The 15,920-nt window shown below is 34.7% G+C and overlaps 1 protein-coding gene and 2 non-coding genes across 3 annotated transcripts in view; 1 reads left to right on the top strand and 2 right to left on the bottom strand.

Annotated features, from left to right (window-relative positions):
- bt (projectin protein bent) overlaps positions 1-15,920 on the bottom strand; it is a 152,059-nt gene that overhangs the window by 91,443 nt on the left and 44,696 nt on the right. The window contains exons 73-89 of the mRNA XM_090115688.1: positions 14,666-14,825; positions 14,355-14,488; positions 13,726-13,897; positions 12,867-13,018; positions 12,306-12,456; positions 11,200-11,308; positions 9,367-9,563; positions 8,659-8,800; positions 7,893-8,041; positions 7,331-7,488; positions 6,255-6,396; positions 5,488-5,627; positions 4,824-5,058; positions 3,900-4,106; positions 1,365-1,528; positions 766-901; positions 144-268 (exon numbers count right to left, since the gene is read on the bottom strand). Of these exons, the coding sequence (XP_089971814.1) occupies positions 144-268; positions 766-901; positions 1,365-1,528; positions 3,900-4,106; positions 4,824-5,058; positions 5,488-5,627; positions 6,255-6,396; positions 7,331-7,488; positions 7,893-8,041; positions 8,659-8,800; positions 9,367-9,563; positions 11,200-11,308; positions 12,306-12,456; positions 12,867-13,018; positions 13,726-13,897; positions 14,355-14,488; positions 14,666-14,825 (2,673 nt within the window). The remainder of the gene's footprint in view (positions 1-143; positions 269-765; positions 902-1,364; positions 1,529-3,899; positions 4,107-4,823; positions 5,059-5,487; positions 5,628-6,254; positions 6,397-7,330; positions 7,489-7,892; positions 8,042-8,658; positions 8,801-9,366; positions 9,564-11,199; positions 11,309-12,305; positions 12,457-12,866; positions 13,019-13,725; positions 13,898-14,354; positions 14,489-14,665; positions 14,826-15,920) is intronic.
- Positions 10,247-10,408, bottom strand: LOC149898034 (U1 spliceosomal RNA). The gene has a single exon (XR_016458139.1). It is a non-coding gene; the product is annotated as a U1 spliceosomal RNA (small nuclear RNA).
- LOC149898033 (5S ribosomal RNA) lies at positions 11,717-11,835 on the top strand. The gene has a single exon (XR_016458140.1). It is a non-coding gene; the product is annotated as a 5S ribosomal RNA (ribosomal RNA).

Here is a 15,920-nt window from a genome sequence, read left to right as displayed (position 1 = left end):
GTATAGTTACATAATTGTACAAGTATAATTTCTTAGTCCATAAAATTAAAGAAAGGTTCGCTTGAATGTTCGGATTTTAGTAAATTAAAAATATCCTCCTACCGTCATTTCTTTCCAGACTTCATACCCAGTTTTAAACCTACCTTGTTAGCGAAGGTCCAAGTCTTGGTCGGTGGAGGTTCACCCTTGATATCGACGTCCAATTTGATGGTCGTGCCCGCACGTACGCGGATCGCCACCATTTTGTCGCGGTTGATGTGTGGTTTCACTGTAAATAAATATTTATTTTAGTAAGTTTAATTTTATGGTATTATTTGGGAAAGGGTAAAGCTATTCGAAGATTTCGTTTAATTATATGATAGAGAAACGCGGTAAATGTTAAAAATATGTAATGACGATTCGAAAGTGCTTCTAAAAGAAGTCTAATTGAATAAATAATTAATGTTTGAGTTTGAGTTTGAAACGGTAATATTGTTTATGGTTTTTGGTTTCCCAGGTCAACTAAATCTAACCATCTAGTAATTAATAATTACTGTGAATTGGTTACATTTTCGAATATTGCTATTTAGTGGCATATTTCTGTTATTGAGAGCAATCCATAGCTTAAATATTATCGCAAGAAACGAAGAGAAATTGCTTTAAATTTTTCAAAATTAATTTGACATAAACGTCGATAATTTATAAATTATAACAAACTCGCTAATCAAACTTATTTTTTTTATACTACCCTCAATTTTCAAGGTACAAAGAAACAAACAAACTTACAGAATCTAGCCTTAGCCAAGTGCGGCTGTGTGGGCTCTCCGGGTTCTCCCGGACCAGCCTTGTTGACCGCCCTTACGCGGAACTGGTAAGTGTTGCCCTCCTTCAGTTCTGGCACACGGGCTTTGCATTCTGGCGTCTGTGGGATATAGAGATAGATATATTATTATACTGTTATTTTAAAAATTATTTCATGGCTTTACAATAAATAAAGAATTTCCAATAAATACTTCTATGGCTTTACAATAAATAGAGAAACTTATTGGTAGCGAAAGATTTTTTTTTCTACAGAAATCAGTTTTAAAATCGTGTTTTACCTTGCTTGATATAAAAATAATTTAGATTTTTTTAAGAATTTGAAATACAATTACAATTTTAATTATGTACGTTATTCTTTTGTGTGTTATGATTAATATGTGTTTCGCAAAAAAAAATATATATTTTTTAACATTCAACGAATTTTACCAGACAAAGAACTTATAGTTCCTAATCACTATAATTTTACGTTGATTGCATCGAATCATTTTAACCTAACTTTTTCCCAAATTTTCCCAAAAAATTTTCACCTCTACCAGCAAATTCAACCCCTATTTTCCACTCACCGTAGTAACAAGCGCCTCTTGCCAGTGTCCATATTTATCTTTCTTCTCAATAACGTATCCAGTGATGGGAGCCCCACCATTGTTCTTCGGCGCTTCCCACTTGAGGTCCACGCGGTCCACGTCCCAGTCCTCGATTGTTGGGACTGAGGGCTTTCCGGGGATATCTGAAGATATATTTTTAATTATTTATAAATTGTCAAAAAAGTTGTAGTGGAAGAAACGGTATAACAACATTATGGCATTGTTATTGTCAATTTTCTGAAAATAGCTTGGAATGATAAGACGATTTATGCATGAAATTACCAAGAAAACTTGTTCACAAGAAACCTTATTGATTTTAATTCGCGCTGAATTCAGTACAGCATTATTTCACAAAGACCTAGCATGAAGAAGCTAAATGTGCTGTCAATATTATGATAAAGTAACATATAAAATGTTAGTTCAAAATGTAAGTAAGTTGTAGAATATTGTGAGACAGTCTCAGTAAATTGTTTGTACTACAAACACATCATCAATACATATAATAAAATTGTAGAAAAGTGATGTCTGTACAATGAAAATATAAAAAAAAAACTTAGCAGGTGTTATTATTAAATCGATCCTGAACCCAAAACTGTAGTTAAAAAAATTTTTGTCTGTTTGTCTGTTTGTCTGTATGTTCGTGCACGCTAATCTCAGAAACGGCTTATCCGATTTAGATGCGGTTTTCACTAATATATTGTGGTAAGCTTCACTTAACATTTAGTGTTTATTTCATGTCAATCGGTTCATAAATAAAAAGTTATGACCATTTAAGTAATCACGGCGAACATTTGCTAAGGCATTCTATACATGAATAACTTTATTACGTAAATTATACGCTAAAGTTATTCCTTGACATGTCCAGATGATCATATCGAAAGTACCGTGGGGGGGGGGGGGGTTAGCTGAGGGGGTAGTAGGGGGATCAAAGGACCTTTATTTAGATTTTTGCTCATTAGTCTAAAACCTGCACAAATAGCATTATGGTTAAGTACTTCTAGGTAAATTTTCTACATAAAATGTCTTTTAAATTATGTCGTAGGTATTATATTTTTAACCCCCAACGCAAAAAGAGGGGTGTTACGTCCGCTGTGTGTGTTTGCGTGTCCGTCTGTGCAACCGTAGCTCGCTAACGGGTAAAACGAATTAGAGGCGGTTTTTTTTGTTACATTAGTTGTTCTTAGATATAGTGTATCAAAATCGGTTCATCCATTTATTATATATAGGGGTAAAAGTGGGAATGGAAAAAATGAATGTTGTCAGTTATACCCAAGTGATATATCAAATGAAAATAGACGACCTGTCAGAAGCAATTAGTCAAATTTAATCAAAATCGGTTCATCCATTTATTTTATATAGGGGTAAAAGTAGGAATAAATAAATGAATTTTATCAAATATACTCAAGTGACGTATCTAATGAAAGACATGACGTGTAAAGTACAATAACCCATTGACCACCGAGCGGCCCGATCGGGCCGCGACACAATAGATTTTCTATTGTGTCTGTGATTCCGGGACTGAGGGAATAAGACATATTTTATCAAAATTGGTTCATCCATTTATTGGATATACCTATATCATACTTATTACATATTTTTATTCTCACTTTTATAGATTATACCTATAAAAGTGAGAATAAAAAAATGAATTTTGTCAAATATACCTAAGTGGCATATCAAAAGAAAGGGCATGACATGACGTGAGAAGACGTATAATGAGGCATAGGTATTTAATCAAAATCGGTTCATCCATTTATTGGATTATAGCGGTAAAAGTGGGAATGAATAATCGAATGTGGTCAAATAATATACTCAAGCGGCATATCAATTGACGTCTGAATTACAATTAGTCATGTTTTATCAAAATCGGTTCATCTGTTTATTACATATAGGGCACCTTAGGGGTGATATACTTAGTGGGGATAAATAATCCAAATGGAGCACCAAACGAAAGGATATGACGTGTACATATAGGTACAATTAGACATGGTTTACATCAAAATCGGTTCTGCCATTTACTAGGGGTGAAAGGGAAAAGTTGAAAGTCTGTGAAAGTAGAAGGATATGGGAGCGGGAGGATAGCCATACCCTGGAAATTTTGAACTCTTTTGTACCTAAGTTTTTTAGCTCGGTTAAGTAATAAATTTTACTAATAGTTATTTTGTGTTATTATTTATTTTATTTCTTAACTTTAAAATAATCTGTAAGTACTTATAATTTAGTTGTTTATGGTAGTACGTGTTTCAAGACGTGTTTACTCAATAATTGTGTGTTAAGTAGTAACTACTATGCAGTCACTATTCCACGCGGACGAAGTCGCGGGCACAGCTAGTATTAAATAAAAAAAAGAAATTGCTCCATCGAAAAAGAGAGAATCCTCGACTGGCCGGCCGTTAAGGCCCCGATGAACGTCAGAAAGTTGGTTATATGTTCTGTAGCGAAACTATTTCACTACAAAGCATATAAACAACTTCAACCTCGTACCTTTCTCCTGCAGACCCTTGGAACACTTACCATAGGGATTCTTGGCAACAATCGAGTGGTCAGTCTTCAGCGGCTCCGACTCGCCCTCCTCGTTGACCGCCTTCACGCGGAACTCGTACTCCTCTCCCTCCTGTAGCCCCTTGATCTCCATCTCCGTGTCGTCTGTCTTGCCGACGGGCACCCAGCGACCGGTGGCCTTGTTCAGTTTCTCTACCACGTACCCGGTTACCGGCTTGCCTGGATATTAATAAGTTTATATAAGAATTTTTGACGTGACAACGTCTTATAATTCGATAGAGCCGGTTGTACGCACGAAAAAACATGACTCATGCGGCGTTACCTCGCTCTGAGGCGTTCCATGTAAGGCTTGAAGTGCAAGCGAGAGCGCGGAACGAGCGACAAAGAAGCACAATCGGACGTTGTCACGATCAACTATCGTCAGTAAACCGACTTTACAGACAACCAATTTTTTTAACATAGGATAAATTATCGACGACATAATATTATATCGGCCAACGTTGTGGATTATGGCCTTATGGGAAGCCCATGTCCCAGCAGTGGGAACATGTATAGGCTGATGATGATGAACAAAGAATACATATTACATTTTATTAAGTTTATTGAATTGTTGTTGTTGAACTTTATTAGAGGCTTGTATACTTGTAGTGGTAACAAGCAAGGGCTGATGATATTGACGATAGTGACAATAGAGAAAATGAAATTCATAACACAAAAAAAAACATCGATAGCAAAGATGAAATCGTTGGCAAATATGATATCGATAACGAAAATGATATCGATGACGATGATGATATCGATGACGATGATGATATCGATGGCATCAGTAACACTAACGACACAGTCGATGCAGACGATAATAATTATGAAAGAAACATAATTACACTCAAACCAAATTCGATAAACACGAATAGACACTACAGTAAAATATCTCACCTCCATCGTCCTCCGGCTTCTTCCACGACAGTTTACAACCGTTCTTGGTGACATCAGCGACCTTCAGTGGACCACCAGGTTTGCTTGGAGACGAGAGCACAGTGATCTCAACCTCCGCTTCATCAGAACCGTGCTGGTTCGTCGCCAGGATACGGTACGTGCCGGTCATGGCACGGACCGAGTCCTTAATGTCTAGTTTGGTGTTGTAGTCAACGTTGATTACGTTCTCTGTGACCTGGAAGGGGATAAGGGCTAGATATTTAGCAACAAATTGCTTAAATTGAATAGTGTTTTCACTGGTATAGAGATAGATAATTTTTCTTTACCCTGGGCAGTGTAAGAGCGAGTTAATAATTTAATTGTAGGTACAACAAATTGAACAAAGGAATTTGAAATCAAATAATCCTTAACATAGCTAATCAATTAAACTGTTATATTGACCAATTACATACTATCCTGCTTCCTACGAATATTATAAACGCAAAATTTTACAAGAATGTTTGGATGTATGATCGTGCCAGAATTACATCTGTTTTAGAATGTTAATTAGCACATACTCTACTAACTGTTTCACCCGGTACAGGCGAGTGACGTAGTAAATTCTTAATTGTAACATTCCTTCTCATAAATTATTTGGACAGTTTACCACAATCATCGAACCCACCTCAGTCTCGACATCCTTCCACTTCCTGAACCACTGCACCTTCGGCGCCGGTTCACCCCTAACGTTCACGTCGAAGAATATCGGCTTGCCCGCACGAACCGCCACCGCCTTGAGGTTAGTGCGGTCGATACGCGGTTTCACTGGGTAAAGTTATATTTATATGAAAATTCACTGTATGAATGTGTAAGGGGTATTGGGACATATAAATTTGGGACAATAAAATCCGGTTTTTGTAATTTATGGGTTCATCAAGAAAGCTTAAGGGCTTTGTAAAAGGATGCGATGCTTAAAAAAGGATTAAGGATACGATATATATTTATATATCGTATCCTTAATCCTTTTTATATAATAATTTAATAATATATAATAATTTTATACATTAAATAATATGTAATAATTTTATATAATCGGTACAATTTGTGTTGAAATAATTTTATTTCAACACAAATTGTACTTACCGATTTCCATTTTCACACTGCCACCATAAAATGTCTTTGAATAATATAACAGTTTACAAAAAGAAAAACGTTTCATACTAAAAATGTGGATCTGACAAATTTATCATTTTTTTTTGTGACATACATCATAATGAAAGTAATTCTTTGATTACACCCAATCAAAATAACATCAAATCCTTAACTACCTTCATTCTACTTTAATTTCTACATAATCCATCAATTTATCAACTAACAACAGCATAATCATCCTACAAGCATTTTATTAATATAATAATTATTAAAAAATTATTAAAAAAAATGTGCACTCACAAGCCTTATGCCGTATAGTGGTCATCTCAGTGGGCTCAGACGCCTCCGAGGGTCCGGCCTTGTTCACCGCGATCACACGGAATTCGAACTCGCCACCCTCTGGTAGACCCTCTACTTTGCCACTTGTTGCTGATCCAGGTACCTGTAAAAAAATATTTAGTTTTATTATGAAAAGGTGAAAACATTTCATAGGGAAAGAAAAGTAACGAATAGTATTTTCAGCGATCAAAAGTAAAAAGTATGACTTTTAGTCGAAAAAGAAACAGTCTATAAATAAAATTGAATAATAATAATCGAACAAAATACTTATAAATTATAATACAAAATCAACTTTTCGAATTCCCAGCAACAGCAATGTTAATATAAAATGGAGCAGTAAACAGAGTCAACTAATTTTACCAAACAAGCATAGACATTTCGATTAGACAAAACTTTAAATAAAAAACGAAATATCAGTCCGTACATTTAGGTTAAAAATACAAATAACTCTTCTAATTTACATCTTTGGTTAAATGTCTTTGCTGTATATTAATATACTAGCGGTCCGCCCGTCTTCGCCCGTGGTACATATTTCGCAATAAAAGGTAGCCTATGTCCTTTCTCGGGTATCAAAATATCTCCATACCAAATTTCATGCAAATTGGTTCAGTAGTTTAGGCGTGATTGAGTAACAGACAGACAGACAGACAGAGTTACTTTCGCATTTATAATATTACTAGATTTCCGCCCGCGGCTTCGCCCGCGTTTGCAAAGGAAAACCCGCATAGTTCCCGTTCCCGTGGGATTTCCGGGATAAAAACTATCCTATGTGTTAATCCAAGTTACCCTCTATATGTGTGCTAAATTTCATTGTAATCGGTTCAGTAGTTTTTACGTGAAAGAGTAACAAACATCCATACATCCATACATCTATACATCCATACATCCTTACAAACTTTCGCCTTTATAATATTTATTAGATAGTATGAATATAGTATGAATTATTTATTGTGACTAAAAAGCCCATAAAAAGACCCGGAAAAGGCTACCCGAAGAAATTTTTGAACTGAAATACCCCCAAAAATAGGAAAATTTACCTCAGCAGCATTCTCCCAATCGCCGCCCTTAGGCCTCTTCTGAATAATGTACTTCTGTATGGGCGCTCCGCCATCGTCCTTCGGCGGATCCCATTTGATTTCCGCACTTTGGTTGTCGTGATCAGCCACGGTCACGTTTCCGGGCTTTTCCGCGACATCTGGGCAGGATAATATGCCATTTATAGAGATATATTACACATAATTTATTGGTAAAATTTTCAATTAACCAAATATGACACGGAATAGAATTACAATTTACATATTGGAAAAAGAAAAATGTAATCATTCGATTGCTTAATAGCATGCTGCATATAGTATGTTAGTGTGTGCTTAGAAACTGAGCTAATCCGTCATTTAATCTTTTAAAGAAAAATCGATAAACGGAGATGTATAAAAATTAAATAATTGATTGTAAACAATATTTCATTGGACGCATTACGCTATTGAAGAACTTGTTATGAAAAAAAACCTTATGTATTTCTGCAGAAAAAAAAAATTAATCATTTCGAATTTAAACATACAGTAATGAAATCCTAAATCAAAGTCGCTCCAACTAACTCACCGAAAGGATTCTTAGCCAGGGTCGCTTTCTCCGTTTCCAGGGGTTCAGAGTCGCCTTCATCATTGACAGCAGTCACACGGAACTTGTACTGGTGACCCGGTTCCAGACCTGTGATCTCCATCTCCAGGGGCTTCTTGTCTCCAGCGACCCTGGAATGAGGGGAAATATTGGTTAATGTGTAAAATGTGTATGTTTTAAACCTACCTACTATAAATAAATAATAATAATAAATAAATACACTTTACCAAGTAAATACATGTAAAAAAAGAAACAGACAATATGTTATAAAGCTAAAAAGGCGGCCTTATCGCTACTAAGCGATACTATAAGGAGAGATTTCACATTAATAGTATGGATAGAGTGTTTCTTTGTTATTTTAACACCAGTAGTGGGATAGAAAACCATGTATACCCTAATATATTTAAAATTATAACATACTTATACAAAATATTACATGAAATGCAAAAAAATAAAGATAAAACTATATATACCTACGAATTAGTAACTAAATCCGTGTAAAAAACCAAAAAAAAATAATCATAACAGTAAAAAAATTTCAAAATATTCAATTGAATAGGCGAAAAATTGGGCATTTTCATAAAAAAATTTAAAACTCGAATATCTCGAAAACGGTTAAGTTTAGGATGAGGGGTTCCATAGTGAAATCATTCAGAAATGATGTGTACTATACTTTTGTCCCTTAACGGATCTAAGTCGACTTTTCCTGTAACCCTGTAATATAAAAAATAATAATAATACTACATACCTGCCAACCCGGACCCACTTGCCGGTGGCCAGGTCCATCTTTTCCACCTCATACTCCTTGACGGGGGAACCACCATCGTCTTCTGGCTTTTCCCATCTCACCTTGCAACCCTCTGCGTGGACGTCTGTCACTTCTAGTGGTCCTGGGTAAGGAAAATGTTTGGTTAGTGTGGAAAATTGTACTTTTAAGCTATTGCATAGCTTCTATCGCGGGCCTTGAGCGCGGGGACCGAATCCAGAAATTCCGTAACGAAAAAACCTCACGCTCCCCACTCGACGGGCGCGGTGGTGTGTCTTAAAGGCATAGCATGCAATAGCTTAATAATAGTGTTCAGGCACTTCATTAATTTTGATTCGCAAACGCAAGCTTTTTAGACTTATGACCAATATAAAAATGTGACAATGTACAAAATAATGTACCTATATACCTAAATACCAATATATTAAAAACATAAAAAGATGATACTTATAGATATATAAGATAGTTAAACACCAATTTATTCGTAAATGGTAAATTATTTTTTTTTCTGTATTTTGTCTATTCAAAAGCGCTTCTAAACGAAGTCTTGTTGAATAAATGTTTGATTTCAAACATTTATGCAAGAACGTGTAATCGGAGCAGTAAGACATTATGCAAAATTACACTATTTAAATTAAATTAAATATATATTTGACTTTTTTTTTTAATTACACTATTTCTACAACTTACCTTTAGGCGAGCTAGGCTTGCTGAGCACGGTCAGTTCGACCGTCTCTTGATCGAAACCGTTACAATTCTCAACACGCAGCGTGTATTTCCCAGTGTCGCGTCTCACCGCGTTCACGATTGTAAAGTCCGTGTGGTATTCTTGGTTCTCGATCTTGATGCGCTCGGTGTTAACAAGCTTTATGTTCTCGCGCCATGACCTGTGAAAATTTGGTGTTAATACAGCATATCCTATTAATATTATAAATGCGAAAGAGTTTGTTTGTTTGTTTGTTACGTCTTCAGGCAAACTGCTGAACCGATTTTCAAAAAAAAATGTTAGACATACATACAGGGATACTCAGATTAACACACAGGATAGTTTTTGTCCCGAGAATAGAATATGGAAATGTGTTATTTTAGTTTTGAATTTCTATTATAGTGTCAATTGCGATAAGTATTAGAAATGAATTACTGCTTTTAAAAAGACATAAAATGCTTATAGGGAAATTGTTTGCTACCAGAATTCGTTGTATAAAGATGTTAATGTACCTTTATAAAATATTAAGTATCTAATTATAAGAATCTGATATTAAATTTATACATTCTGATACGTCTTATTGCAGCAATTATAGGAATAAAAGTAAACTAAGTGTAAGTTATAAGCTTACACTGTAATAACTCAGGCCCCGGACCGGAATCACAGACACAATAGAAAATCTATTGTGTCGTGGACCGATCGGGCCGTACGGGGCTCAATGGGTTAACAATTTGAAGCAACATACACAGTAAACTAAGTGTAAGTTAATAAGATTATATCTGTGATTATATACTTTAACAATTCACAGTCTGTAACCTCTATTCCTATCTTTAAAGTAACTGCACGTTACACAATATCTTTACGGGGGGACGGCGCGTACGCAGTCCCCACTACCAAAAATTACGCGTCCGAGTTATCCACATTAGGGATAATCGCAGAGGTCAACCCCGCCGCAGTGCAATGGCGGGGCCTCGCTCTGGGGGAACCGCCTTCCTGATCACGGTGTCCCCTACGCCAGGTAAGTATGCTTTCGGACGGTTAACTCGATCTATTTACGTGTTCGGAAAAAAACTTCTATAGCGGGAGTTAGAAGCGAGCAGAAAGCGTGTAGTGACATCTAGTTGTTTCATTCGTAAGTTTTGTAACGGTGAGGGACGCTACGCTGCTATTATTATCCTTTGGTAACTTGACGCACGCCCCGTTTGCGTTAGTTTCACATACGATCGATAGATGGCGCTTTAGAAATTATATTGAAATGATGTCCATGTAATTAATATTTCAGGGTGTATATTAGTTATTGTGTGTCTATTAAATAATGTTAAAACTGTAATAGTAATGATAAGAATTATATTCATCTTTTATTAAATTATCTCCTTGCTTGAATCTCATTACCGAATTCATTTGTTTCAATTTTTTTCAATTTAATGAAATAAGGATTATAGTCTGATCGTTATTATTATGCACTTCAATAATGAATAGTCCTTATCATCATCACTTTATTCATCATCCTATTTCATTTCCACAACAGAGATATTAAAGCCAAATTTATTAATTGAGCTACTAAACGAATATTTATTCTTTGTTAATAACATGAATTGTATATGAATAAATGGATAATTGGATATACATATTATAAATATATAAAAATGAATCGCAAAATGTGTTGGTAAGCGCATAACTCGAGAACGGCTGAACCGATTTCGATAATTCTTTTTTATTATATTCCTTGAAGTACGAGGATGGTTCTTATGTAGAGAAAACGTAAACATGTACCACGGGCGAAGCCGGGGCGGACTGCTAGTTATAAATAAAATTACCAAGTCATTTCCGGTGGTGGTTCACCGATGACGTCCACAGACCACTTGTGTGTGCGACCAGCTTTGATGATCACCGACTTGAATGTGCTGCGTTCGATGCGCGGTTTCACTGGAAAATAATTAAATATAAATATACGTATTATATCCGCCAACCCGCACTTGGCCAGCGTGGTGGATTATGGCCTGTACCCTCATAGGAGGCCCGTGTACCAGCAGTGCATATACATTGCACTGATGATGATATGATATGTATTTTAGAAAAATAAGTAATATCATGTTTTAAATATCTAGTAGTTAACTATACCATTTATCGAATATTATTTTGGTAACTGGTGGAGGTCTTACTTGTAGAAAAATATAAGTTTAACACCTATACCTAGAAGCTATGTCATAAAAAAATATTAAACACATAGTTTGATAACATTATTTACTATTTATGTCATAAATGTTATTCCTCGTCTTTGCATAAAACCTAATTTTAGTGTCGAATAAGATTATAGAATTCTATAGCACTATCGCCAACGTCCATACCACGTTGAATACACCGGTTCTCGTCCGATCACCGAAGTTAAGCAACGTCGGGCGCGGTCAGTACTTGGATGGGTGACCGCCTGGGAACACCGCGTGATGTTGGCTTTTTGTACTTTTTAATTTTAAAATCGAAATATTTCTATTTCTTTCAATAATGTTATTGTAATTCTTTTTTTTTAATTTGATGAATATTCATAGTGCAAATAGTTTGTACACTGCATTTGTTTAATTACTTTGTCTTTCTTCTTTCTTTGTCAATATTTTTCTAAGCTTTTGAAAGATTTTCATAATAGGATTACAACTGATTAATTAACTAAAACAAAATTACCTAAAAACCATGTTCTTATTGGTTAAAGAACATGTATTTTTCAGTTAAATATCCCAATGTTTAAATACAAAACTGATAATATCTTGCATTAGAGACTTATTGTAAAAATCTAATGTTAAAAAATAAAAGCATATTATAATGTTAACAAATAAATTGCCAATAATACTAAAATAATTATGTGACCCTTTATTTTCATTTGTACTAGTATCTAACATTAAAAAAAAAGCATAACTAAAATCAAACTTACAGTTCCTATGCTTGCAGAGGTGGTTGTCAGTGGGCTCGGAGGCATCACCAACACCAGCCTTGTTGTAGGCCTTCACTCGGAACTGATAGATCATCTTCTCTTTAAGACCTTCCACCTTCGCCTCGGTTTTGGTGTCCGTTGTTTTTCTCACCTAAAAATTTTATAATAATTATTTAGAGCATACTGAAATTATGTTATGCAAATTTTGAAATTAGGGATATACTTAAATTAATTCAGTTTTGAAGTAGGTAATAGTAAGAATTTATGCTTCTGTGAAAAATATTTTGTTATATTGTTTAATTAAAATTATAAAGATTTTTGGTGTTTCATTCATTTGTTCCTAGTTATTACTTAATTTATATTAGTTAAAAATAAGGATTTAATGTATAATCAGTTTTTTAATAAGAATATTGACTATACTTACTAACTTTATTATCTATGTTTCTAAAGTAGCTGTAAGCTATAAGTAGTTAGGTAAGAAAATTTTGAATTTTTCTGTAGTAACTAGGTATTAAAGTTAAATTATTAATGAATTATAGGTATATCATTAGATAGGCTTACCTCAATCCAATCAGGTGAGAATTTGTCTTTCATTTCAATAACATAGCCGAGGACTGGGCGGCCACCGTTGTCTGTTGGCGGCTCCCATTGCAATGTGACCGACATGTTGTCATAATCGATGATTGTAGGCTTGCTTGGGGCTTTTGGAGGATCTGTAATACAAGAACATTCGTTTGAAACGCATAATCCGTCAAGTATTGGATGCTCGAATTCTAAAGTTGAAGTTTTTGGATATTGAAAATATTGTATAATGCGTAAAATGTACGATCGTTTTCATGCTTAATATTATACGCAGATAAAAGGTATGTTTTAAGTTTTAGCATCTAGTTATTAGTTATCACATCAATGTTTACAAGGTTTCGCGGGCTTTACAAAATTTTTATTTGTCAAAATTTCATTAACATCGAGCTGTCTCGCAAAAACCCCCACAAGGTGCGTTCAGATTGCAAACCTTACAAAACATGAAGAACTATTAAATAATACGCAATTACTGTAAAACTCATGTAATAAAATACAAAATTGTTGTTAAACTTGTAAGATGTTTGAATAAATTAAATTCTACTCGTTTAATTATTATTTGGTTCGCATCTTTTCAAATAAATAAAAACTTGTGTTAGTTAATCTGGTGCATAATAATAATATAATGGCTAAGCGGATTTTAACCTTGTTGAATTTATTTTCGTCTGTTTACTAATATCAGCTGTTCAGAATTTAAAAAGCTAACGAAAAAAGTTCTTTTACGTAGCAAGAGTGAATCGTGTACAGTTAATTATATTGTATTACTAAATAATACCTAATAAGTTATGCAAATAAATTATTTTTTCGTAGTTACAAAAGTTTAAAAAAGAAGTTCACAAACCGTAAGGATTCTTCGCAACGATGAATCCATCAGTCTCCAAAGGTTCAGACTCGCCCTCCTTGTTGACGGCGCGAACCCTGAACTTGTACTTGTGGTTCGGCGTGAGACCCTTCACCGTGAACTCTGTGGGTTCGGGGCCAGTCTCACCGCACGGGATCCAATTGCCAGTGTCCTATAAAAATGGGTATGAAGGATAATGTTTACTAATAATAATTAGGTAGTAACCAGATGCTCAGTAAAATGTTATCAATGCACATTGTACAATAATTATTAAGTAGCAGCAGTAGTTTGTGGTCACTATAATATGTAATTATTTATTAAAAAATTGGTTGTTTGTAAAGTAGGTTTACAATCGAGATGTTTACGTGATAACGTCTTATTGGTGGCAGCGCTCGAGATGAGAAGGAAGATCGCTCCGTCTCTCTCTCGTTATACCTACGATCGCGCTCGTGAGGTTTTGGTGTGACACAAGTTTCTGAACATGTCACCCGACTAAAACGATTTTAAAAACGTTATCACGTTAAAAAAAAAGTTGAAAATTATTAATTTACTATGTTTATAACTAACTATCTAATGGTAAATAAATATTTTTTTATTTTTATATTATAATAATTAATTAATAAGCTTACCATATCGAATTTCTCGAGAGTATATCCGGTAATGTCGGAACCTTGGAAGTCGTCTGGCTTCTGCCATTTCACTGTAGCCTTTTCGGCGCGAATGTCTACGACTTCGATTGGTCCGTTGGGGCGATTAGGTTTGTCTAAAAATGGTGATTAAATTTTTTAGTACCGCGTTATTTACATTTAATTGACAAATAATTACATAAATTATAAAATCGAAATAATCTGAATACATAAATTCTTTCGCATTGTTTTAGTAAGGATAACATTATGAATATATGATAGAAATATAAATTATGTCAATATAGACAACTTACCAAGTACAACAACATCAGCCAGACTCTCGCAAGTACCAGACGAGTTAGTCAGAACCAGCTTGTATTTCCCGCTGTCCGGTCTGGTCGTCTTCCTGACCGTCAGCACAGTGTTCCTTTCGTACTTGTCTATTGTGATACGGTCACCGTCGTCTTGGATTTCCTATACCATCATGGATATGAGATAATGCATACATTTGAGGTGGCACAGACGACGTGAATACGTTTCGAGTTGATGTATTGAGAATGGAATGAAGCAGTGTTATGATTCTGAACCATGGAAGTGTCTCTAATCGTTGTTATCTATTCAACTTTTAATAGAAACATACCTGTTATGATGACGAATAATATTACGGCATGTATCGAAGAAATAATGGTGTGCATGATTTAGTGATAATACTGTGTTAGTAATGGAAAGACTTTCCAGTGTTACATATTGAACAAAATACGAGATGTAGGTACCTATACTTGTGATTTAGATGGAATATTTGTGATACAAAGTAGTATTAATGGAAAAAAATGTATAGGGAAGTATAGAATCGTTTGATATCTAAGTATGATGCTTTAGGTATTTTCATGTTTGCAAGTGGAGCTGTAGAATCAAAGAATGAAGTTTCTATGCAATTAAATTTGAAACGTATTCACGTAATAATTAATAACAAAATGTAACGGCGTACATCGAGTGGAAACGAAAATTCAACCACAACATCGAGTGTTTAGTGAGCATACATTGAATCGTGTTAAACTGAAAGAAACATTTTGATAGAGTCGCCAAGTCTTATAGAACTTGCTTTGTAATCATCAATTTTGTTATAAAAATTCATAGCCAATTGGAGGTGCATTATAACTTTATTTTTTGTGTAAAGTGAGGTCTGAGAGTGATACAATCCATTCATCCTGACACAATATAATATCATGCTATGGTAACAGAATTTCGTTTTTGTTTCACTGCACAAATTGCGATGTAAATACAGTCAAGAAAAATATAGTACATAACAAAGATTCAATCAACAGTAGCTACACTTTTTATCGATTGAACAAGTAGTGCTATATTTCTCCAAGAATATGCAAGTCCATGGACACGTAAAACTATTTAAGACCTCGACCAGCTTTAAACTTACCCTCCTTGTTCTTCAATACGACACGATATAATGTCGTGATTAGATATCGTGTCGTAACACAATATCGTGCTTGTATGGATTATTTGAAGAACGTGTAATAGTGTAAAGTAATAATGCACCTTTATACATCGATTTTA

Source organism: Colias eurytheme, chromosome 24 (genome assembly GCF_061535395.1).
Source record: "Colias eurytheme isolate Ceu_HAF_F1 chromosome 24, ilColEury1 Martin Lab GWU primary, whole genome shotgun sequence".
In the NCBI taxonomy this organism is placed as follows: domain Eukaryota; kingdom Metazoa; phylum Arthropoda; class Insecta; order Lepidoptera; family Pieridae; genus Colias; species Colias eurytheme.
Note: the sequence above shows the minus strand (reverse complement) of the source record. Positions and strands in the feature narration are given on the sequence as shown.